The 24,913-nt window shown below is 53.0% G+C and overlaps 2 protein-coding genes across 2 annotated transcripts in view; one reads left to right on the top strand and one right to left on the bottom strand.

The window, feature by feature from the left end:
- TGME49_291180 (hypothetical protein) overlaps positions 1–19,583 on the top strand; it is a 34,265-nt gene extending 14,682 nt beyond the window's left edge. Inside the window, exons 11-24 of the mRNA XM_018782141.1 lie at positions 349–3,042; positions 3,389–4,398; positions 5,256–5,879; positions 6,338–6,580; positions 7,076–7,286; positions 8,292–8,399; positions 8,877–9,053; positions 9,580–9,878; positions 10,492–10,710; positions 11,293–11,553; positions 12,201–12,356; positions 12,861–13,205; positions 13,703–14,307; positions 15,136–19,583. Coding sequence (XP_018636465.1) covers positions 349–3,042; positions 3,389–4,398; positions 5,256–5,879; positions 6,338–6,580; positions 7,076–7,286; positions 8,292–8,399; positions 8,877–9,053; positions 9,580–9,878; positions 10,492–10,710; positions 11,293–11,553; positions 12,201–12,356; positions 12,861–13,205; positions 13,703–14,307; positions 15,136–15,823 — 7,640 coding nt within the window. The 3' untranslated portion in view covers positions 15,824–19,583. The remainder of the gene's footprint in view (positions 1–348; positions 3,043–3,388; positions 4,399–5,255; positions 5,880–6,337; positions 6,581–7,075; positions 7,287–8,291; positions 8,400–8,876; positions 9,054–9,579; positions 9,879–10,491; positions 10,711–11,292; positions 11,554–12,200; positions 12,357–12,860; positions 13,206–13,702; positions 14,308–15,135) is intronic.
- Positions 16,891–23,205, bottom strand: TGME49_291170 (hypothetical protein). Its single transcript, XM_018782140.1, has 10 exons — positions 22,889–23,205; positions 22,149–22,218; positions 21,608–21,722; positions 21,006–21,072; positions 20,606–20,709; positions 19,945–20,064; positions 19,588–19,629; positions 18,854–18,952; positions 18,061–18,403; positions 16,891–17,717 (listed from the first exon to the last, which is right to left on the bottom strand). The coding sequence occupies exons 1-10, from the start codon at positions 23,013–23,015 to the stop codon at positions 17,203–17,205; spliced, it is 1,602 nt and encodes a 533-aa protein (XP_018636464.1). The 5' UTR covers positions 23,016–23,205; the 3' UTR covers positions 16,891–17,202.
- Positions 23,206–24,913: the final 1,708 nt, after the last annotated feature.

The raw sequence follows: 24,913 nt of genomic DNA, 5'->3' as shown, positions 1-24,913 counted from the left end.
GCACGAAACTGTGGAGGCTGAAGACATCCGATGGCGAAGCGTTCACGTTCGGTGGTCGACCCGCATTGGACTCTTCAATCTGAACTTATTTGGTGTTCTCTCTCTAGACGACTTCTTCGCTTCCTCGCGTAGGTTTTCTGAACTCAGGTTGCAGCTGCTGGCACCTCGACGTTTGTGACCCTCGTCGCCTTCTCTCCGACATTTGTCTCGTTGTGGGTGCCGCCCCGTTTCTACGCACTGCCCTTTGCGCTCGGTGTTGCCTCTCCGGTTTCCCCGCTCTCGCGTGTGTATGGATAGCTAGTCTTTTCTACCGCAGTTGCTCTCCGTTCTTCTCTGCGATGTTTTCAGTGTTCTTTCTTCGTGTCTCGAGTCGGGACATGGCCTTGCTTCTGGCGGCCGCGACCACGATCTACGCAGACACTCCGTCGGTGAATCCTGACGATCCGTCGCCGCCGGTCAGGCCTCCGCCTCCAGATCCGCGCCTGCTGGCCTCTGCGCAGAGGGCCTTGGGGGGCGCAGGCACAGTGGGCGCGAAGACCGAGCCTGACGCGGCCAGCGGGGGGTCTGGGACCGTGGCGTCGGGCGCCGGGGACGTCTCGGTGAGTCGGGCCTTGAAGGTGGACGTGAAGCTTCATGGAGTGCACTTGCTTCTGCTCGACGACCTGCGGGCATCTGTCGTGCCGCTAGTGCGCATGCGACTCTCCGTCGCAAGCATCTTGGTCGAGAAGAACTCGCAGCAGTTCCTCCTGCGTCTGAAGGATCTCCACTGCGGCTTCGACTACCTGAACCACCGGATGGGGTCCTGGGAGCCGTTCGTCGAACGCTTTTGCATTACGGCCATCTACCGCTTCGACTATGAAGAAGCCGAGCGAACGCGCCTGCAGCAGCAGCTCCAAAGCAGGCCCACACCCCCGTCCTCGGTCCTCTCGCCGACGCTGAGCTCGTCGCCGACCCCGCTGGCTGTCCCCGCGGCGCAGACCCCAACGGGAGCAGGGGACAAGGCCCGGGGCGAGGCTGCAGGGTCCGCGGGGCCCGCGACGGGCATCGAAGACCCCTGGCGGTCGTTCAAAGCCGTCAAGACCTACCTCGTGACTTCCACGTCGCCGCTGTGGGCGAACGTGACGCCAGAGCTCTGCAAATTGCTCGCCTGGTTCGTGCCATACCTTGCAGCTCACCTCGGAGACCTGGGGAAGGCGACGGAGCGCGGGGGCAGCGCAGACGAGTGTTGCCGCAGCGTGGAGGAAGACCGGGAAGAAGAAGGAAGCATTCGCGGCGAGGACGCGTCGCGCCCCAGACGCCAGTCCGGGAGGCTCGAGGCCCGCGACCGGAGCCTCTTCGCCACGGGCCTCGCGCCAGACTCGAAGGACGCGCGGGCGTCAGACGAAGCCCCACGGCGGCCCTTGGGGCGCCTGGAATCGAAGGTGGCAGACGCAGACAGAGAGGAGGACCGCAGCGGGGTGTGGGGGCGGCGCAGCGAAGGCGGAACTCGCGAGCGGCGAACCGAGGATGACGCGAGGTCGAACGCGGCGTTCAGGTACGTAAATTTAAGTGGAAATTGTCTGTACGCCTTCACGCTGATTGAGACGAAAGGGCGCTCCACTGCGGATCAGGCTCAGTCTGTCGTAGGGCCCTCGATTCTGCGGCTGGCCTCGCGGCAACGGACCGGCCTACCCCCGTCAAGGCTCGCGTCGCGGACGCAGGAGATGCTCCTGGACCGGCAGGGGACCACCGAGGCACCCATGCATGCATCAACAGGTATCGGAACGAAACCTCAGCAGACGGTGGGAGTCCTCGTCCTCCTGCAGCCGACAGGCACTGCAACTCCCCTGGACGACTTGACTCAGGGCTTGACGGAGGAGGCCTCGCGGCGAGCCCGGCGCCGGCAGCGGGTCTACCTGGCCCGCTGCCCGCCTGTGGGTGCCGTCGCCCGGCTCTGCGAGATGTTTCCGGACGTCCCGCGAGCGGCGATTCTTCGAAATCTGAACGTGACTCAAGACGTTGCAGCCACCGCCAACGCGTTTCTGCTGCGGAGCCAGGTGCGGTCTGGAGAGGAGGCCTCGAGTGCTTCGGGCGCGCGCGGCGGGCCGGTTCGGGCCCCGGACGACGAGGACTCGGGCCTGCGGCCGAAACTGGCCTGGGACATCTCCCCCGCAGAGATTGGACCCTTCCCGCGGGGCATGCTCGCCGTGGCGGTCGACATCATGAGAAACTGCTGCGTCACTCTCCTCCCGCCTTTCTCGTACGCAGGCCACTCCCCACAGACGGGCGCCCAGAGCGCCCTCCTGGACATCCCGGAGTACACCGACCTGGCGGGGACTGCGGGGAGTTCCTGGGCCTCGCTGCCCTCGAGCGGGGCCGCTGGCGCCCGAGGCAAGGGCGGGAAGGCTGGGGCGCGGAAGGGCTCGGAGACGGTTGGGCCGTGGGCAGACTCGGACGACGCGAGCAGCTTGAAGTCCTCGGCCTCTTTCGCGCCCCACACCTTTGCAAGTCGCCAGTTCCAAATGCTGAAGCACAGCATGTCTTCCGCGTCTCTCAAGGCGCTGAGCAGTGGCGACAAGAGGCCTGGGAAGTCGGGCTCGGGGGACGCTGGGGCCAACAGTTTCGAAGCCGGGGCCCGGGGTCTCCGGCCTACAGCCTTCTCGCCCGAAAGGCCCGACTCCAGAAGGGACAGCGACGAGCGCGAGGCGACAGCTGCTCTGCATGCACAAGCCGGTCCGCGCTCGAGTGCGCGGGCCTCGACTCACGCCCCGGCCTCATCCAAGACGCTCGGCGGGCTCCGTCGCTTGGGCTCCACGACCGCCGCGGGTCCCGACGGGCCCGGAAGCCCCTTGGCGAGCGCTGCGAGTGTCCCCTCGGCGCCCGATCTCTGTGCGTCAGGGGGGCGACTCTCGGGGCTCTCTGGGGCACTCGGACAGCGGACGACGGTGGGTCAAGCGTCCTCGATTCGCGACAGCGTCCAGAGATCCGACGGATCCTTTTCTGCTCTCTCCCCGGCGCTGCGAGACAGAGAGAAGAGCCTCATCCTGGCTCCAGGGCCCTCCGGTAAGCCCACGCGAAGCCGCGTTGGTCAGCGGCGTCTCCGCCTATAAGCATGCATGTAATAGATTTATATATATTTAATGTATATATATATATATATATATGTATATATATATATATATATATGGGTGTCTCTGTGTAATCAAGACCTTCGAAGAAAGGACGCGTGCAGCAGAGGAAATATTGGGGCGAGAGAGGAGAATAGGAGAAGCAGTCTAGGTCGAAGGTGCAGGTGCTCGTCTTTTTCCATGTCACTTTACAGGGCATGTCGCAGCTTCCCGTGGTAGCCGTTCTTAAAACATTTGTTTTTGGTGTTTTACTTTGCTGGACTTGTCGGCGCTTCCTGCAGGCTACCGGGATTTCGTGGACGCCGCTGCGGCCGCAGACGACAGCACGTTTGCGTCTTTTTCGGAGCTTCCGGGGCTTGTCTCTTCAGCGTCTCTGGCGTCAGCGTTTGGCAAGGCAACGCTTGGAAGTGAGGTACTTTCTGGGCCTCGCGGAGCCTCTGTCGCGGGCGCGCCGGACTCTTCTCTCCTGTTTTTCGGCGAGGAGGTCCTCCCGTTTCTCCCCTCGCCGGCAGCGAAGAACGAGCTGGTCTGCGAGGTGCTGAGCCCCCATCCGTCCTACAAGTTGCTGATGGTCACCTCGACGGTCAAGGTGTTCAACTACAGCGGCCTGCCCCTCCAGATTTGTTTCCTGGATAGCCAGTTGAATCCCTTGCTCCTACCTTGTGCCGAGGCGCGGAAGGCGCGGACCGAGACGATCTACGGCGCCTCGTGTGCGGCGCCGGAAGGCGGCAGCGCCTCGTCGCTCTCTCCGCGTCAAACGTCCTTTCATCAGATCTCCTGCTCTCACCCCGAGCTGCGGGTGGTCCCGCCGTGGCTTCAGGAGAAGGAGACGTGGATAGAGAAGCAAATGGCCCGCGACGTCCAAGCTCAAATCGAGAATGTCTTTCTCCTCGACGCAGACGCGACGCTGGCGGCCGCATCACCTGCGCCCGCCTTTCACTCTTCGACGGATACTTGCAGTCGAGGCAGAGACGAAGATGCGGTCGCGAGTCGAGGCAGAGACGAAGATGCGGTTGCGAGTCGAGGCAGCGCCGACAGAAAGGCGGAAACATGCGCTGAAAGAGGCGCGGAGCAGGGCGACGACCCGAGAGAGACCAGAGATTTGCATCGCGCGACTTACGCGTACACGTTTCTCCTCGAAGACAAGCATTTCATGTCGGTCCCGCAGCCTGCAATTCTCGGCGCCGGCTGGTGCTACCTTTGTTTCCGTCCGGCGGCCTTCGCACAAAAGGGTGAAGAAGACTCGAATCCACGAAGAGAACAGGACGGAGGCCTCGGCACAAAAAACGAAGTGAGACATGGGGGTCTCTCGGACCGGTCTCGGTCTTCATTCCAGCTGTCCGATTCGCTGGAGACCCTTGCCTAAAGTAGCAGCGCGGGGACCGAGGCTCGGTCGACCCCATCAGCCTGCAGCGAAGGCAGACAGCCTGGAAACATTTCCATTTCTCTTCTATACGTGTTCCGCAGATGATGCAGCGGCCGCTGGTGGTTCGTATTCACGTAAACATCTGAAGCACACACAACAAGGATTTCCTTCCAGGGGAGAAGAGCTTGTTTTTCGACGCTTGTCAGGCGTTTGTGTCGACGATGGTAGCTACCAGATACCGGCGTCCCTTTCAAGGGGATGTCCCGGTGCGGTTCGCTTTCCTAGTCATGTCTGCGCTCTGCGTTTTTTGCGTGGCGACTGTAACGCAGTCGCTCGGGATGCGTTCCATTTGAAATGTTCCCTCGACATGTCTGTGTTGTCCGTTTTCCACCATCTTGCTCACGAGTGCCTGTCCACAGTGTCTCTCTGCTGTTCTATCGTTTTCGACTTTTCTTTTTCTACTGGCCCCTCGCGCTCTCTCTGTGCTCGTTTCTGTACCCTCTTATCGCTGAACGCCTCTGTATCTCTACCGCCTTCCGTCCGCCTCCTGGCTCTCCTTTCCTCGCTACCAGTGTTCTCTCCAAGACTCCTTTCTTCGCTTCCACTGCTTTGTTTTGTGCCTCCCCCCCCCCCCGCGCCCCCCCCGCGCCCCCGCTCCCCGCCCCAGTGCCAGCTGTCTCCCCGGGTCTGATTCCATCTGTCTGTCTCTCTCCTTCGAGTTCGCTCTGCGTCTTCCTCCCGCTGTCTTGCCCACGGTCACTTTCTGTGTCTCTTTGTTTCAGAGTGCGGCGGTCTTTCCCTCTCCTCCGGACATGAGCAGCTTCGCCGGCTGGACGGACTTGGTAGACACTCGACAGCGCATGGAAGGCCTCAGGTGCCGCCAGAGCGCGTACGTACCCCCCGCGATGAGGCCCGGCGCAGGGAGCCGAGTCGGGAAGGTTGGCTCTGCGCGTCCCTCTGCCTCCGACCGGCGAGACGCCCCACCGGTGTCGGGGAGAAGCCCCCGCGGCGCGGACGACGTATTGATAAACGCCGAACACAACATGTACTTTTTAGTGAACATCGAGGGCAGGAAGAGCGGGTTGCCCGCCGAAAAAGACATCCGAGAGATCAGCATCTTTCCGGCTCTGACGCTGATCAACGCAGCTCCCGTCGACCTTGACGTGAACCTTGTGCCGTCGTCCGTGGACCTGAAGCTGAAGCACCTCCTCGCCTCTTCCCTGTCGGGTGTGGAGAAGCTCCAGCAAATGCAGGCCTGTCCTGTCCTTCGCGCGACCCTGCTCAAACAGAGCACCTTCTACGCGTACGACGTCCCCCCCAACCGACAACTGAAGATGAAACTCAAATTCGCCAAACTCGAAAGCGCAGGCTGGTCCTCAACCATCAGCGACCTCATGAACACCGCGGTATGTCAACCCATGTCGGCGGAGACTGTCCGAGACAGGAGCGAGGAAATCGAAACTGGGGTGGAGGCAATACGCACCGGGGAAAGGAGAAGAAGAGAAGGGGGCAGAGAGGAGAGAAAGGGATGCGACAAGGCCAGTGGACGGCAGAGGAGAAAAGACAAGATGACCCAATAGGACGTTAAACTGGAGCAAAGCCGAGAAACGCGTCGAGAGAGAAGAAGAAGAAGAAGAAGAAGAAGAAGAAGAAGAAGAAGAAGAAGAAGAAGAAGAAGAATGGATCACAGCACGAAACCTCTGAAACGGAACGAAGACTGAAGCGACGAGTCACTCGAGCTGGGAAGCGGCGGGGACGCAGCCAACACAGGCACCTTTGTTTCGATTGGCCTCTTCGTTCAACCGAGACGACGGAACCTCGCAGAAGTCTCACATAAGAGTCTGCTGTTTCTTGCTGCCTTCAGGACGAAGTAGTCAGTCGCCTTCTTCTCCCGGCAAAACATTTTGCCCCCGTGGAACTGGAGGTGCTGCGCGACAGTTCAGAGGTGGCGAGCTCCCTTTCCTTTGTAAAGGAGAAGCAACTTTCTGTCGTGATTTCCGCTCCTCGATGCTTCATCGATCGCACCGGCCTCGGCTTCTTGCCAGTGAAGGATGGCCTCCAGTACCCCGTTTTCGACAACCAAATTATTCTTCTGGGAGACTCCACGGTAGGCGAGAAGGTCGGGCGGGAGACCAGGAACGGCTTCCTTCTTTGTCTCTCCTGGGGACTTCGCGGGTGTGTGTCCTTCTGTCTGCGGCGACCGGACATCGGTCTGCACATCTGAGCATTCGATCGGTCCATGTAGGATCCTGTCTCTGGAGGAGGCTTCCTGGAGACGCAGGTGAAGGCCTGCTAGTTTTGTTTTGCGTCCGGATCCTCCTGTTTCAGTCGCGTTCTCTCGTTCCAAGTGGAATAAACAGAGACGCGAGAGTGTGCCTAGAAGATTAGGACTGTTTGCCTGCGGTGATGAGCTCCAGTCGATCAGGTTCTCTGTGACGCATGCGTATCTCACGCGAGAGGACTGCTACAGGCAGCCGAAAGTACTGAACGTCGATATCGTATGAAGGCATTAATGTTTTCTCGTGATTCGACTTCACCAACCGCAGGCGCGTCCTCACTTCGCAGTCCTCTTCTGCCTCTGTTTTTTTCTCCTTTTTCCTAGCTCCCGGAAGTCAATCTGCTTCTTCCCTACACGGCTGCGAGTGCGTCGAGCGCCTCGCAGAGTCGCGCCTCTCGCGGACATGCTTCCTACGTCCAGTGCTCCATCGATGTCCCGGCTCTTGGAGGCTTCAGCCACACAACTGCCGTCACGCAAGATCGTTGCTTCTCCCTCTGCATGAACACAGAGAAAATCGATCCGGCAGAAACCGGGGGTAAGCGACAGAGACACAAATGCGAGGTGAAACGAGAAAAGCACCGGGAGCCGCGCACGGAGCAAGGGGCTCCTGTCGTGACTTGAAACGTAAGTTAACGTCTTCTCGACGATACGCCAGCGAACTCCGGATCGGTTTGTGAGAAGCAGAGCCAGCCGAGACCCTATGCTTCACAGCTCAGCTCAGACGCAGCAGACCGCGAGTCCAGAGAAGTCGAAAAGATCCACGCCTACGCGGAGAAGAAAAGGCGACTGTTGCAGATGTAGAGGCGCACAGTCTCTGCATAGACTTCAAGTCCAGGATAAGCGAAAGGAAACGCAGGCGACACGACCGACAAGAGACAAACGGCTCGGTGGTTTTCGATGGAGACTCCGCTGAGGGCACTGGGTTCCCTTGATAAGAACCTTACTTCACGTTGCCGCGCATCCAGCACCTGTACAGTTATTGCAGCATTTCAGTTTTTAAACGACGAACTACACTGCAATGCAGACAACTCTTTCGGTGCGGAGTTTCTGTGAATGAGCAAGGGTGTCGTGGAGCGGGTGTGGTTTTTGCGAAATTCCGAAGGCCTCCCCTTCGGGATCTCTTCCTCTCACTCGCAGTCGAAGGTGCACAGGGAGACAGCGGAGTGTAGAAGCATCCGTCGCCCCCAATGAAGAGAGCTGTGAAGCAGGAAGGCAATCAACTTTCGCTTTTGTGCAAGCGGTTCTCCTGGGGAAAGAAAGGATTTCAAGAAACATGCGACACTCCCTTTTTCCAACAGCATTTTATCAATTCAAGTTTTGAACCGAGCTGAAATCTCGAGTTGCACTTAGGACTGGAGCACTCACATACACTCTCCTTCCACTGACGCATGATGCAGCAACGGTCTCCCTCGCCAGTCCAAGTCTCGACTACACCTTTGCCTTGAGTTGCACGGAAGGTCCCATACCGCCGAGCTCTCGCTTTGAAGGCATTCCGTTCGTCTCTCCATCTTTGTGAAGTATTTCGTTTGCCATGTTGCAGGTGTCCTGAGTCGGGTCGTCTCGCTTCTGCCGGAGTACATAATCTCAAACTTCTTGCACAACACAATCTACTATCGACAGTACGGAACTCAGGGCTCTGCGATAGAAGGTGAGGACAGAATGAGCTGGAGGTTCCTCTCGTTAACAGGAATAGTGAATTCCTAGTTCAACAGGGGAATCTCCCTAGGTTCCGAAGGCAGAACAGACGGTTGTGGTGAAGGACGACCTCTCGGGAGTAATTTGTCAGTCGTTTCCCCAACGTCGACCGCGCTCTCATTATGTTGTTCCGGCCTGTCTTGCATCCGTGGCGACGCTCTCGCACCTGCAGTCGTCCTCGGTCAAGGCTGTGTTCAAACGAACTCAGAGTATGAGGCGCGAGCGTTGCCTCTCTGCTGGCGCGAGCCTCCCAGAGCATGAGAATACGTGCAGTCTTTGTGGGAGTCGCTGGGAGGCCTTTCCGGACCTAGGAGAAGACGAAGAAGACACACACCTGCGTTTTCTGGCGTGTGTTGACAAACGGACGCATGCCCACCATTTTCGTCTTTTGTGTACCGTTCTTCGGCTTTTGCTTTCTCCCACCCTGCAGTCAAGCCGAACTCGAGCTACCCCGTCTACTGGAGCAGCGCCGACTTGCCTTTCGCTTTCCAGTTTCGGCCCGGGACCACTGAGGGCTATGCGTGGTCAGGTCCGATCATCGCTTCTGAAGAATTCGCCGGACAGAACTGGTTGGTGCTCTACAACGGCATCAGCAATTCGACGCCAGGTATCTCCAGGCACACGCGCGCCTCCAACTCGAGCTCCTGAGGAAATATGTCTGCACCGATTCTCTCCGCATAACTCCCTCTACATATATATATATATATATATATATTGGTTTTCATGTGCTTGGCTACGTGACGACGAATCGCGTTTGCCGCAGTAGTGTCATGGCTTCGATTTGAGTAACAGCGGAACTTTACTCCCCAGATACCTGGAGAGTTGCGCATGTGTCACTTCCCCCCCCTCCAGACACCCATGCATATATATATATATATATAGATAGATATAGATATATAAATATAGATATATAGATATATATATATATATATAGATATATATAGATATATTTATAGATATAGATATATTGTGGAGTGGACGTATGCCAAGCGGTGTTTGTAGGTGGATGCCAAGAGTGATGGTTTCGATCCTTTTCCAGCCTTTTTTCGGTTTTCTGTGTCTGAGGCCTGTTGAGAGGCATGCCGGGCTTCGTGGATTGCTCGCCGCCGGCGCATGCATTGTCTGTTTTTCAGGTGTCTTTGACGTCGAGGTATGTCCCGACCACGGTGTCAAGAGCGTATCTCTGCGTCACAGCGGCGAGGCCTCAGGAGGCTATGTGGTGATCAACAAGTGCAAAGCTTTGCAGAAAGTCATGGTTCACACGTACCACTACGAGATGGCAGTGTCGAACTCGAGTTCGGGGAGCCTGCGGCCAGGCAGCGAAAGCGACGGTGCACCGAAAGTTCCAGACTTCGATTTCCACTTCTTCGCGCACTACGGCGAAAGTATCCACTTTGGATGGCCGTTCCCGTTCACGTATCCTTCGCGACCGGTGAGAAAGACAAGCGTTGTGAGAAGCCCCGGTCACGATACAGTGGAGTGAAAGCACGAAAAAAAAACGGGGATGCGCAGCGATGAAGTTGACTGCGGCGACGATGGAACGAAGCAGAACTGCAACGGCGAGGAAGCCGAAGAAACGAAACCGGCCGAAGAGTGCAAGGAATGGCGATGTATTTTGTGTTCGGGGAGACACTTCGTGCCTTTTGGGGGTTCGTCGCTCGGCAACTGTCTCTCCTTTCTGACTCAAGCATGTTGGTGCGTGGATGGATGGCTCAAGGCAGCCCCCATATCTGCATGCAGTAAAAGCAGTCGGCTACGTAAACTCCAAGGCTGAAAGACATCTGGGTGTGTGTCTCTCTCCTGAGTACTTTTGTGTCTCGCTATCGATGTTTAGCTGCACACTTGCACCCCCTCCTCCTTTGCTCTCTCCCGTTCTCCATATTTTATAATCTATGAATACAATGAATATATATGTATATGTATAGGTAGGTGTGATATCTGGGTGTGAACGCTGATGGAAATGCGTTTTTCTGGTTGCATGCGTTTGAGTGTCCAGTCTTTGCTCGTTTCCAAGTTTCTGGTTTTTTCCTCGTGTGCCCTTGCAGTGCCAAGTGCTGCTGTGGATCGACAGCCGCACAGTGGCGCCGAAGAAGCCAATCGCGCTGGACCTTCGCGTCCCGCAACACAAGCGGTATGAGGTCAGTCTGGGTCTGAGAAACATGCCCAGAATCATCGTGAGGACCGAGAAACGCGGCGACTGCGTTGTGATCGAAGTTCGCTCGAAGCCCGGCACAGGCGACCTTGCGTCTCCTGACGACGTTGCGGTAGGTGAAGAAAGACGGCAGGGAGCAAGTAGCCGAGGAGAAGGACAGAGTCGAAAAAAAGAGGGAAAAGAGAAACTATAGCGAGCGCGGGAGGTGAGGAGGTCTGGGTCCTGCACTGCCTCCGTGAGGGCGGGAGTCGAAAGCCTCAGCTGGCTGGGAGGACCGGGAGTCAGGCGCGAACGTAGCGAAAGACGCTGCTGAAGAGCGACCTGCAGGCCAAGGTGTGCACATCTGAGACCGAGCAGGATCCGCAAGACTGCGTTTTCAGCAGAGGGAAACTTTTGGGAGGTTTAACGGGCGAATTCGAGTTCCCCGAGACGGATTCAAGAGGAACTTCACGTCAAAGACTTGTACAAAAGAGTAGGCACCGCGTCGGGCCGTACCCAATCCTGCATCGCCCGCCACTGCTATGTCCCTTGTCTTCTCCTGTTTCGCCTCTTCTCAGTTCTCCTGGGAGGTGTTGATCCTTCCTCGGAAAGCGAATAAACAGCAGACGAAGGATTACCCATAGATGAACTCTCTGTCGAGTGCCTGCGCAAGTTCCACTTTTGCGTCTTCATTTCGAGTTCTTTGTTTTTCCAGGACTCCAGCGGCGAGGACTTGACGAGCATGCACTTGGCAATTAACATGGCAGAGCTAGGCATCTCCCTCATTTCGGAGAGCCTGCGCCAGGAACTCTGCTTTGCGGAACTGTCTCAGGTCGCTCTAGGCTTTCAGCAGAAAGGCGAGCGACAAAAGCTCCTCATTCGCTTGGCCGACATCCAAATCGACAACCAACTCGCAAACGCACAGAAACCAGTGCTCCTCGCCAACCGCGGCGGCGCCGGCAACAGTCAAGAAGACGTACGCTCAAACCTACACACTCCAAAGTGTATGGGGAAACATGCAAGTGGATATATATATATATATATATATATATTATATGTATATATGTATATATTATATATATATTATATATATATATATATGTATATATGTATATGCTTGTATGTACTTCAGGACACACAAGTGTTATTTTCTAGATGTGAACAAGACGCATGCCGTGAACAGATATGTTCATGTGTATGTAGGAACGTGTATATATCTGTATGCGTATGTGCATATTTCAGTCGTATAGTTGAGACGAACAGGAGGAGTGCTCTATAGAGACAGGTTTACATCTGTATACGTCTGTAGACTTGGATGCGAAAGCGAGGTCCATTTTGAATCTGAACGCGAACATGCGTATATGTGTATGTGTGAGTTCGTGTGTGGATGTGAAGAAGACGTTTTTGTGTACCTAAGTATGGGGCGGAGGAGACGAGGGGAGAGAAGCAAATCGCCGTCGGGATCCGTATGTAGCGTAAAACTCGTGTCTACGGGCGATGAACCTAAGTTTCGTCTTCTTGTTTCCCTGCTCGATCGCCAGCCAAGAAAGAGGAAAACGAGAGGGAAGTGAGCACGATTTTTCATGTGTGGCATTTGACGGATGTCTGCTTGTTTGTCGCAAGGTCTGGGGTGCTGACCGCTATGCCTCCAAGAGCTTCTTGACCATCTTCGTCGTTCGCCATCACGCGCTAAGTCGGGACTTGGCGTTGAGGCGCGTCCACATTGAGATCGACACTTTGGAAGTCGAAATCGATGCCGACATGCTCAACGGCTTAAACGTAGGTTTTTCTTGGCAGACCGGGAAAAACAAACGCCAAACCTTTTTCCCCTTTGTCCATCGCCGTCACCTTCTCCATACGCCTCTCTGTGTTTCTCCTTACTTTCGATCTCTCTGCTTCTTACTTGCTCTCCTCTGCCTGCGCTCCTCACTTCCCTTTTTTCTGGGTCTCAACGTTGCCAGGCGTTCCCTTATGTCCGTTACGACACCCGCACATACATAGATGTGTATGTATGTTGGGTACACTGTCAGCACGTATATATGTGTATACATATACACAGCACAAACACGTATATTATATATATATATATATATATTTATATTTGTATGTGAGGCCTGTACATGTGTGTGATGGTGAATGCAAACGTGAAGTGATGGAGCGCACACTCCACGTACTTAAGTATTCATTTATCCTTGTATGATTGTGTATCGTTTTTGTGTCTCCACCCTTGTTAAGACCGACTGTATTTAATGTGTCGGTGTCTCGTTTGAGTTTTTTCTGCAGGACTTCTTCCACGCGTGCATCGACTCGCTGGGTTTGCGAGGCAAGCGAGGAATTCGCGGAGTCGCTGCGAAGGGCGCAGGCCAAGGGGCAGACACCGCCGAGGGTGGGCGTCTGACGCGCGCGGGCGTGACAGGAAGAGAGCTTCAGTTCTGGGTGGAGCATCCCCTGCAAGACGGCTATGTGCCTCCGCCTTTGCCAACGGTGCTGTCTCTGGAGAGTCTCGTCATCGAGAGATTCGACATCTTCTGCTGGTGCTCCTTCGTTCTTGACAAAATGCACATGCTGTCGGATCTGTTGAAAGTCGGTCTCCGCATTCTCATGGCCTCGGGGCGCCTCGAGCTCATGGTAAGGCAATGCACCAGGGGCTGCGGCCATCGTGCCATCAGAGACGTTGAGCAGACGCCATTAACGAGGGTGGAAGGCGCCTTTCTTGCGCAGCTGTGCGTGCAGGGTGGTGGTGGCGAGCGTAGATCAAGTGTCGGTGTTGAAGGTGCGAAAAACGGTCAGAATGTCTGACCTCGCATCTGTACTCGTTTCTTTCTCAACGTCTCTGCTTTTTTTCCGGTCGCCGATGCATTCCTGTTTCCTTGCTCAAACGTCGCATCACGCAGCCGTTTCCTTCAGGTTGCAGCTGTCTCGTGTCTCGTTCATGTGTCTTCTTTTTGAGGTTTCCCCTCTTTTTCGCTTTCTCTCGCTTTCCTCTCACCGCCGTGTCGGGTCTGACACCCTCCCCTTCCTTTCCCTCTCTTTCTTGCGGGTGACGCTCATCCTTTCTTGGTTTTCTTTCAACTGTTTTCACGGCTTACACATCGCCTTTCCGCCGGTGTTTCTCCTTTTTCCAGGGTGCCCGACTGCAGTTTCAGCGTGGAGAGTTTCGGGCGATTCGGGGGAGTGCTCGCACGTTCCTGGCGTGTCTCCAAGACCGATACACTCACCTGCTGTTGAGTTCGATCTTCTCCTCGCTGGGGCAGTCTTCGCTGCTGAATCTGCCGCGGATGCCCTACGAGTTCGGCAAGAACACCATCGGATTGGCGGCGAACGCCGTGGACAGCGTGAGCGCCGGCCTGGGCTCGCTGCTCTCGACGCTGACCTTCGACTCAGAGTACATCAACCGGCGACAGCGGGAGCGCGTGCGAAGCACGAGCAGCATGCGAGACGGCTTCTTGAACGCGGGGAAGAACATTGGAGAAGGCGTCTGGTCCCTCACCAACATCGTCACAAAGCCGATCGAAGGCGCCCAACGCGAGGGAGTAGGCGGATTCTTCAAGGGCATCGGCAAAGGCCTCGCGGGCTCCCTAGTCAAGCCCCTCGACAAAGTCGGCCAGGCCGTCTCGGACATGACTCGCGGCATCAAAGCCGAAGTCTCGAAGCCTCTCGGAGGAAGCAAATGCCGCACCGAACGCAGGCGAAAACCGAGAATGCTCTGGGGCGAATACGGCGAAATCAGGTAAAAACACGCAAACCAAACCAGCCTCCACTCCGGTCTCGGTGCTCATCGATCTACGGGCACCCACCGTGGAGTAACTGACATGTATATATATATATATATATATATGCGTATGCATACATGCATATGTGGAAATGAATGGAGGTCTCTGCACGTGTATCTACATGTTTCAAGTTACTATATATATATATATATATATATTTGTGTAAACGATGTACTGCTTTGTGTGTGAAGTCACCTGCGGTGTGAGACAGAGTTGCGATGTCCCGCGAGGTGAAGTGTGTCTCTCTGCGCAGTTGTGGCGTGCGTCTTTGTGTCGGATTTTCATGTCGTTTTCCGAGAAACGCAGACGCGTCTCAAAGGGGGTGGATTCTTTCCTTGGTCTTTGGTGCTTCAACGCTGGTCATTGCTCCAAGTTCAAAGAGAGAGTTGACCTCAGTTTCTTTCTCACGGTGTCCTTTTTCTTTTGTTTCGTTTCACGCGTTTTTCTGACGAACACTCCGAGCCTCGATCGAGCGTCAATCGTCGAATGACAATATCATAGAGCGCGTGTGTGGTGTATCCCTCGCTTGTGCTGTAGTAATTCGAGACCAAGATGTAGACCAGTCGTCGAACTCAGCGTGGATACTCCGCGGAAGAAGGTTTTCTGTTTGAGCGCATGTCGTAACGTTGAATGGATTTGATCATTTATGCGTCTCGTGTCGCTCACATGCGGTGTGTCTGCATGAAAGGCGACGACTTTAGCATTTTTGTCTGGAATGTTTTCTTCACCTCCACGAGAGCGGTCGACTTCGCACATGGCAGCTGTTCTAAAACGCGTTTTTCCAGGCCCTACGACGAGCGAGAAGCGTGTCTCCGAGAGTGTCTAGGCCACCAAGTGATTCGACGCCTGCTCAAGTGCATCACAGTTCTGCGACAAGAGACTCTTCCCGCTCGCCACCTCGCGCTTCTGTTTTATCCGAAAGATGTCTTCTTCGTCGACTTGTACGGCAACCGCGGCGTGCAGCCCTCCTCGAGTTCGAGCTCCGGCGCAGGGACCGACGACTCTGAGGAGCCGGGGAAGAACGCGCGAGCGTACATCGTTTGGCACATCAGCATTCCGTTCATCAAGGAAGTGAGGGCAAGCACCCATGGCATCATTATTCGCACTTGTATCCCCGGAGCCCCACTGCCGGGCGGAAGTGACTACGCAAGAGGTCCCCGGCTTCCCGTGGGGCCAGAAGCTGCGAATGCCGTCTCCGGCACGATGTCCGTGAAAGGGAGCATGTCGTCGCTCTCGGTGGCGGGGGAGGAAGGCCGAGGGAGCAACACTGGAAAGGCCAAAGATAGGGGCGACAGAGACGCCTGTGGCACCTGGAGGAGAGGCGAAAAGTTTTACCAAGTCCCATGTCAAACTGCGGCTCTCACTCGACAAATCTACCAAGAGTTGTTGGAGGCGCAGAGCAGCACCAGTGCCGTGGTCGAGTTAGGCAGTTGGCGAACGCTGCAGTATGCCAAATACCAAGACGAAGATTAAGGGAAACGAGACGCAGCAAGTTGACAGTGTCGGGCGGGGCGGTGCAACCAGCAACAGACAAGTGCTCCGGTCTCAGAGAGTCGGGCTTCCAGTATGAACACAGGGTCACAGACAAAGGGCAGAGAAAGAAAGGGTCCACGCAGAAATGGGCATGAAAAACAGAGGCGAGAGACTAGGGAGACATGCAAAGAGGAGAAAAAGAAGACATTCAGGAGAGTCGTGGCACAGCCGGATGGCGTGTTTGAGAGCGGTTTCGACTGGGTGGGTCCCGAAGTGTTTTTCGGTGTGAAGAAGCTTAAGAAAGTGGAAGAGAACAACCCCTTTTTAGCGAAGGCTGGAACGCAAGAATTGGAGGATGCTGCGGTCGGAGTGTCGCCCTCTAGAGCTGGTGGAAAAAGGCTTTGGCAACTTCCAAAAAAAACATAAAGATAAGTGGAAGCGAACAAGGGACGCGTAGAGTCGGAAGCAAGTGCAGTCGACAAAGGGGGCGAATCTTAGATGGAACATAACGCGAAACGAGCGAGATGAGGGGGAAGATTCTGAAAAAGGAGGGACAGGAGTGGATACCAGCGCGCGGGTCGCTGGTGGGTTCTAAAATAAAAGTTTCCGTAGCTTTTTAACTACCATACTGTGGAGACGGGAGAACGGGGAATCCTAGTAGGGCAGTAACCGTTCTCAAGTGTACATGATTCTATATGCTTGTTGTAATACCGAAAAGAGCAGTAGAGATTCCGCAGACGTTTGCGTATTTCTGGATCGAGTTTTTCGTTTGCACAAACGTGTCTATCTTTCCTGGGTTCGTGGAGCCGCTACGTGGAAGTTGTGACCGTGATCAACTCCCCTTTTTCGGTGTTGTGGTTTCGAGGCCCACTCGCTCGTGGTCTCTTGGAAGTCTCTTTTCAACGGCGTCACCTACAGTCGTGTTTTAATCCACTCTTGAAAGACACTCAAACACAGCACGGCGACGGACATGGCGCCACTGAATGGGTGGTCCCTGAAGTCTATCTCCAAGATGCAGATGTTGCTGACAGTTAACGCTGCCGACGTAGATGTGCGGTGAATCAGCGACTAGAATCTGGAATGTTTGCTGCCCTTGGCATGTCGGAAATGACGCTTCTGGTCAAATGTTTGCGTGTTACGAGCGAGGGAGATATCAATAAACTGAAGTGGATATACATATTGACACTTGAAAGCAAGCGTCTGGGCTGTGCCAGGGCAAGTGTCCATTCGTAAATATATGGGGACTGCGTGATGCTATGGAGGTTTAGCTCAAACATTGGACGCCGTTGTTCTGTAGAGAAAGCCAAGAGGACAGGTGCACGAAACAAGAAGGACGAAAACGAGACTGGATGGAACAAGCCAAAAGCCAGAAGTCATTTTCATCTGGGAAATGCACTTCGACCTGGAGAGTCGGGAAAAGCTACACGGGGAGAAGCCGATTGCTCTGGAAAGCACACTCTTTCAAACGCATTTTTAGCGACGATGGGGCAGGTAAATGTTGGACTCGGTTTCACTGCACCCCCAGTTCCCGTGTTACTTCCTTGAGCTTTAAAAAAAATTTCATTTCGTTTGTTTTCATCTTGATCGTTTTCACGACTCGTCTTGTCTTTGTCACACTCATCGGTTTGGTGTTCTGTCTTACCGTTGCCGTCTCGTCTGTATTTCTGATGGTTTTTGTGTTCTGTATTAAGGTTGTCATGCTTGTCCGGCCTTTCGCTCTCCCCTTGTATTCTTTGACAAACACTACCAACTGCAATCGAGGCTGTTTCTTCTCCGTTCGCCCGCCACTTGTGAAACGGTTTTGCTGGTGCACTCGGCAAATCGTTTGGTGCTCTCGGAGTTGGCCTGGTCACTCCATCCGGCGTGGAAGTCAGAGTGTGGAATGCGAGTGACGCTAAAGAAAAGAAGTAGGCAAGGGAGCAGAGCAGGAACAAAGAGAAGACACTGGTGAGCTCGGCGACTGAGATGATGTAGGACGTGCGAGCGCAAGGCAAACACACAACGAGAAGAGAACATACAGACAGCACGGGACGGAGTCCATCATCCATCCAACAAAGCATTCGTTTTCGTTCCATTTGTTGCGAGAACCTTCATTTTCTGTTTTATTCGGTGGCAACAACGCGAATGAGTGCATATCACTTCCGTTCAAACAGCTGGAGCTGCCCGAGGCGGCCGGATGCCGCATTGTTTAGCTACTTTCAGTCTTTTTTCATTTTGAAACTAGTTCCGTTTTGCACCTGGATACTGTGGCGGAGGTGCGAGTGACGGGAATCCACCGACAACGTCTAGTCTTGGTCCGCAAAGAATGCCAAGAATTCCGTGATTCTTTGGAGCCGTTGACACGTTGGGTACAGTTTTGCCCTGGCGGTCGACAGCAGGGTGAGGGGAAAAAGAGGAAAAGTCACTGGAGGCAAAACTCGAATTTTTCCTCTGATCAAGAGAGGACTCGGGTGGTGCAGGGCGCCAAAACGCTCGTTCCTGTTTCACACCAGAGGTTTCCTGGTTATGTTCGTGATTCTCTGATGGGAGAACGGAAAGAAAATCGCCGTAGGATGACGGAGACGCAGGGGCGGGCTGTGGCTGCCAACAGGTAGAAGAGCGAGAAGAGCATGACAAACGTGTCATGTCTAGGGCGAGCTAAGCATACTTAGACCCACCCCAAAGGATAAAGAATTATCATTCAACATATTCCGCACTTGTACCCCAATAAACAGATTACAGATTTATAGGGACCTGCACTGTGTGTGTGTGTGTGTATGCACCTGCCTTCTAACATTCATGCATGCTTTTTGGAAAGGGGTGGAAGTCACATATACATCTGAATACGCGTTCGACACCTGGGAAGCCCCAAAAGCGTGTTTCTCTTCGGTCACCACAGTGTGAAGCGGCTGGTATAACCAGTTGGCAATGGTGCTTATGTAAAGTAGTGAGACCCTATCTCTGACGAAACAGCAGTAAGTGAAGGGAAGGATACGTCTTTGTGCATTACCGCCACCACCTTCTGAACAAAGATCGATCAAAACGACTCACGATTCCTCCAATGCCGAAGTGATTTTGTAATGCATTTGTACGGGCGAAAGGCGGAGTATCCTGTTGGGGTGGCGGATAGCGTAGGCACGCTGAAGTGGGCTGAATCAAGTTGATCGATTTCCCGTCAGTCAGTTACGGAACAGAGAAGTCAGACAAAAGCTCCTCATTCAGCATGGCCGCGAGCCACTGTTTATTCTTTGGTTCTGGAGTCTTTCTTCCGTATTCAACATTACACTTGTGTCAACCACCGTGCCAAGCACAGAAGACTTCGCGATATTCAGCCGAAGTCGATGGACGCTGCCTCCGACAATCCACCGAACCACAAGAACTATGAAAGTCCATTGGACCAACGCCCTTGTATGGTCAGACTTTTCCAGTATCATCTCAGTGCAGTCTTTATAACAGATTTTGCTAGTTTCTGTTTGCCTCACTGTTTGTATGTAACAAAAGATGGTTCCATTATCTGTGTGTATGTCCGATTTCTTTAACCACACGTCAGTACTCGCCGTATGTCCATGTTGGCTCTCCGAGCGCCTACGTGCCTGTGCCTCTGGCTCTATCACTGCCTGTCTTTATTTTAAATTATTCATATGCCCGAGTGGATATTTCATCACCTCTCTGTGGACCAGTACTCCGTTTGTCCAGATGCAAATCCACCTACTATTGATCTGTTACTCTCTCCACGAGCATACCTAGGTACTCGTGTTGGCAGTATCTCGTTATACCCTGCTTACCCGTGGGAGGAAGCCGACTGACTTTGGAGATGAAGCTTTCTGCTTCGAGGAAAAACAACACCACAGAAACTGCAGGCCAGAGACGTTAGTGGCTAGTCCTCAATGCGTGGAACACGGCCACATGTACACCTTTGTACCGCTAGAGAAACCACAAATTTCTTCCGTTTGCCTTAAAACGTAGGTCCATGTCTGTCACCTGGTTTGATGACAGGCAGTCCAAAGGGCTCCAGAGCAAATATGCTATTTCTCTTATCCGCAGCGACTGGCATATGGCAGTCTTCTTTGCACTGTGATCCACGCCACGCATAGACAGGAAGTTGCTGGGGATGTCTGTCGTGTGTGGCTTTGTCGACTTACTAAATCGCCTACGTGCGACCCTAATAAACGAGTGGTAACACCATACTCCTCGGCAACGCTTTTTAGGACTTCCAAAATCTCCACCTCGACCGGTTGTGCCAGCGACAACGAATGCACCAGCTTTGCGTTTGCACACACACACACACATGCACATGGTTGCGGCAAAATGTAATGATAAATGCATTTGTGGAGTCTTCTGGGAGTGTGTAACGCGTGTCGGAGAGGCTGTCCTGCGCTAGGTCGAACTCTCCATTTCCTGTCCATTATTGCAATCCAGACCCCAACTGTTTCTCCATCTTGCAGCTCTGGATTTGCAGAGTTATGCGAAACGAGTTATTTCCTTGATCTCTGTGCTCGAGTATCTCCCAATCAACGCAGATAGGCAAAGCATGCGGGTGTATCATTCCTGGGCTACGCACCTTTTACCGACATTGTGAGATGCGTCAAAAAAGAGGAAGGTAATTGTCACTTGGGTCCCGATTCAGACGTCGTCGGGATGCAAGCGCATCAGTGGACAGATTCTACAACCAGAAAAACCGTATCCTTGTTCTAATTGTTTTAAAACAGAGTTTATCACACCCCAACATTATGAACCATTCTGTTGGTTACTTAGTGTACAGGTGACACAGCAACAAGGCGACTTTATCCCGCATCCACATACCTTGAAATGTGCTTCCTGCTTAGCATTTTTGACAGCCTCCTCGACAAACTGTTGTCCGTACTTGATGGTGAACTGCCTTCTGACTATCTTCAGTTCCTCAACGTCTGTTGTTCGAACGAAGCAGGAAAGGGCGAGTGGCGTGGAATTAGCAGTGTAAAAGTTCACACCTCCGTGTTGCGAAAAAAGAGAAGAGCACCACGAGAAAAACTCTGTATAGACGTCTCCGAAATTGATCTGACCCGTGTGCGGCACCAGAGCTGACTACCGACAGGGAATGAGGTGAACTGTTGAACTGCGCTTCCAGGATTTGCAGCTATCTAAAGACCCAAATGTAATGATGAGTCCTTAGCTGAAAGAAGCAGAGCGATTCTGACTTATTTCTTACTCAACCTCGGCTCACAGTAGAGCACGCTGTGAACTGCAGAGAGCAGATCGGATGGACAGCATTTCTCTGAAGTCAGGTAGTTCTTCCGAAGATACCGCCAGCGCACACACACAGCTAAACGGTCACTGTAAAAATGGATTTGTCAGAATAAACACCCCTCAGCACGTTAGCGGACACGTGCGAAAAGTGGAGTTGCTAGACCCCTTGTAAACGGTCACCTCATAGATGCGTTGAATGTATCCTCCATGATGAATGTAGTGAATTCTTGACCACAACGTCGGAATGTATGGAAGTTGATGTACTGCGTCGACTCCCAACTTATACTTGTGAGGATACTTGATCACATAAATGTAGCGGTCCGAACACGCTGAATGTTATGTATTTGAAATTCCATAGTCCCCCAGCGGAAGAGCCCCTACAAGGGTACCGCTGGAAAACAGAAAGTTTTTCCTGTCAGAGTAGCTCACATGCCATATGAATTTTTTGTACAGTGACACAACCCGAAAATGTCTTTTTTAAAAACGCCGCTTAGTGCATTTCCGTCATAATAAAATATGGCAATGCTTAAACGGTTCAGTTACCATAGCAGGGGATATTGCTGAGAGAAGTTCCCTTACCATTCGGGTGACGATTAGCTCGCACAGAGTATACAGAATGTCCATGGCTCTCTCGAGTCGACACTCGCGAAGCATTTGTTCAGCCTTCAACCTAGCGCGCTCTTCTTTACCTTCACTAGTAAACATATAGAAAGAATACGAACGCAGCCCACAATAAATTTAAGAATTCTTTGTCCGTTGGCATGCGTGCTTGTATACGTATGCATAGGCGCTGGCAAGCGGATCTCCACATTGGCTTCAGTCCACGAAGCATGAGGCAAATTACAATGATTGAGGCCGGGACACGTTGCCAACTACGCAAGTTGATGAACTATCGTTTTCTTCGCATTCACACATATGCAAATCTGGAGTGCAGCAGAGATGCTGCAGTCCGAAACGGTAATTGACGAAGGTCGTCTTGATATTGACGATAGAGACCACTTGCGAATTCTGCCACGTCAACGCCTCTGACGTCCAAGATATGCTGGTGCATCTGCATGTCTCGCAGGAGGTAGGTTTATGTTCAGTATCTCGTTGCACGCGAGCGGAACTGGTGCCACACCTGATCAGAGTGGCGATTTCGGAGCGTTGTATTCTGATGGAGTTTTGCAACCTATTCTGGTTCATCCGCGCTGAGGAAAACATATATGAATGATAGAATAGGCCAAGGAGTTCTGTGGCAAAGTGCACGAGCAGATGACATGGTAGTCAGCCGGCCACTATCACGTAAATTGCAGTCGGATGAGAAAGAAAGGGACAAGATGAACACGTTTTGCGGCACGAACAACACTCAGATATTCACTGAATATTTGGGAGTGTAAACAATGTACTACGCCCCTATTTGATGTATTCGAAGTGTATAGGACTCATGCATGCCTTTTTCAGACACTGTTAGTTGAGGAGAACAGTATACATCGTTCATACATCACCGTCACATGTCAATGGCATAACTCCATCGACTCCATGGATCACAAGGACAAAAGGGATGATGTCATTGTCATGAAAGTGCCATCTTTCAAGAACACGCGGTAGATAAGAGGACTGAGCAGTTCACACCGCTCCGCAATGAGTCACTGTTGAGGGCACCTCCATTAAATCCCTTGACGCCTACAGAGGAGAACAATTGCCAGCTGCGGTTTCACCTACAACAGAAGGATCGATTCGCACATGCGCCACGAAAGAACAGTAAATCAAGAAGGAAGAAGGAGCGTCGCTGTTGTTTCTATTTGCTGCTCATCGTGAACCAAGACAGGGTGTTCTGCATGAAGAAAAGAAGGACGTTCACACGGCACTGGACCGTACCCCTGCTCATTGCCATCTTCAGGCTAGATTTGCATGTTACCGGGTCGAATTTCTTGAATGACCAGCCGACACGTTTTCCCTCTTTCCTAGAATTAGGAAAGAAGGGAATGGAAAGACGTTTCTTCATGGATAGGAACTAGAGTGGATAGCAGAAGAGACAGCGCTCACTCGTTGTTCGAAATATGTGTTCACGTGTGAATTCACAATCCCCTCTGTAGCATGAATCGATGGGTGTTCCCCATTAAGCACACGGCCCATATCAAACAAATTTTCTTTCAGAGTTACTTTGTGAAAGCCGCTCATATGAGCCGCATGATGAGTCTTCGTAGCAGCGCTCGCATGCGTTGGACGTACAGTGAGGAAGCGTTTTAGGTCCTCGATCACTATCGATCTACTGACATTGTGGCACGGCCTCCTCCCCGTTCCAGCTGACGGGTTCCCGTAAAGAAGCCAACCGACAGCATGCATGGGAGAAGTAATATTGCCGGGACACAAGGGGTGGGGTCCACTTGAAAAGTCGAAATGTACCAATTCACGATTTTGGTCGCGTTGCTCGTTCCTGCGGAAAGCGTCGTGAGTGGTCATGCAACGGTGTCACAGCGTCAGGCCTTTTCTATGAAAAGTAGAGGATTAAGCAGGATACCGTAGAATATGGAGTTATATTGCTGCAAGAAGGTCGCACTACGACTACGGAACTTGTAACGGCGGCTGTTGCGTTGCGAATTCAATACAGAAGCTGCTGGTCGGATCCTGCGTTTTAGCCCAAGAAGAATCTAACACGCGATAAAAACTAAGGTTTTCAAACTTTCTAGCTTACGCCACCTGTTCTTGTCTCCCAGCAATGACTCGTCGGGATGGGTGCTTGAGTTAAAAGGTTTTCCGTTACTGTCTGCCTGATTTTCTTCTTACGCGTATGCCAATGTTGAAATGAGGTGTCTTTTGGTGTAAGTCTGCCATCGGCAATTCATTTTGAGATTAGTTCGAAATATGCTAGGTTTGCACTCTTGTATATGCCTTCTAAGCGTTTTTTTGTCGCGGCGGAGGGGACAAACACGAAACGTCCGTGACTCTAATCCTGCGTGCAGACGTGTTACCTGGAAAGCACTACTCATTGCTCCTCACACAGTCCATTGGATGAAGATTGGGATGGTTGAGTCATTTTCAGCTACTTGTTGTCGCCGGTGGGAATGCAGCTGCTTTGAGAAGAAATGGGTCAGCAGTAACTCATGAAATGCACTGTTTATGGTACAGGTTAGCTTTCACCGGATCTCGTCCCCATCTCCCCCCCCACTACCCTCAGCTATATGTTCTGACATCGCAGCTAGCAGCCGCGGAGTTCAAGGGACAAAGAGTGCCACTGTCGTTAGTATGTCACAACAAGATACGCGCCACAGGTTTCTGGTCAGTGAACTTGTGCTGATGTGACGAAGGCCCATCAACTTTACCCCCGGCCCTCGTTTCTGTTGTAAACTTCCCATATTGCCGTCGGTACGCCTAACCCATCAGATTTCTCTGGGTTGCCTAAAAGCTATCATCTCAACGGTGAACATATTTTCAACCTTGTAATCATTTTCATCATACAGGTTGCGATCGATCTAGCGAAAACGACGCTTGACGGGTGGCGGTGCGGGGCGCGATTGTCGAGGTGCGGCATCACATAACTTGACAGATTCTGAATTGCTGAGTTTGTTGAGTTTCCAGTTCCATTTGCTGCTACATTTCATGCCCTAATATATATTCATACGGAAACAATTCATTGCTGTCGGTCCACGCGTCAGGCTATTCTTATCGACTTTCTTCCGGGCTTTCTATAGGTGGAGCACGTAGTGAATAGTGCGCTAGAAGGTAATGCAATCGGAGGGCAATCTCAAGCGGCTGCACCCGCTCTCCCCCTGCCTAGATACCCCTCAAGAAAACAGAAGCGAGTGTGCTGCTTCTCTTCCAACACAGACGAGCAACCCTCGAGCTGTCGACAGAGAAGCCGCGAACACAGGCGCCCCCACGGCTTAAAACAAGGTGGGGCGC

Source organism: Toxoplasma gondii, chromosome IX (assembly GCF_000006565.2).
Source record: "Toxoplasma gondii ME49 chromosome IX, whole genome shotgun sequence".
NCBI lineage: Eukaryota > Apicomplexa > Conoidasida > Eucoccidiorida > Sarcocystidae > Toxoplasma > Toxoplasma gondii.
Note: the sequence above shows the minus strand (reverse complement) of the source record. Positions and strands in the feature narration are given on the sequence as shown.

What these genes read in the sequence shown, in the direction of transcription:
- TGME49_291170 (XM_018782140.1), bottom strand. Translation starts at nt 23,015, where the DNA reads ATGAAGAAACGTCTTTCCATTCCCTTCTTTCCTAATTCTAGGAAAGAG. An exon ending in GGTCGCACGTAGGCGATTTA is followed by an intron (nt 19,630 to 19,944) that starts GTAAGTCGACAA and finishes TTTTCCTCGAAG; the next exon opens with CAGAAAGCTTCATCTCCAAA. An exon ending in ACCTCCGCCACAGTATCCAG is followed by an intron (nt 17,718 to 18,060) that starts GTGCAAAACGGA and finishes TCTTTTCTTTAG; the next exon opens with CGTCACTCGCATTCCACACT.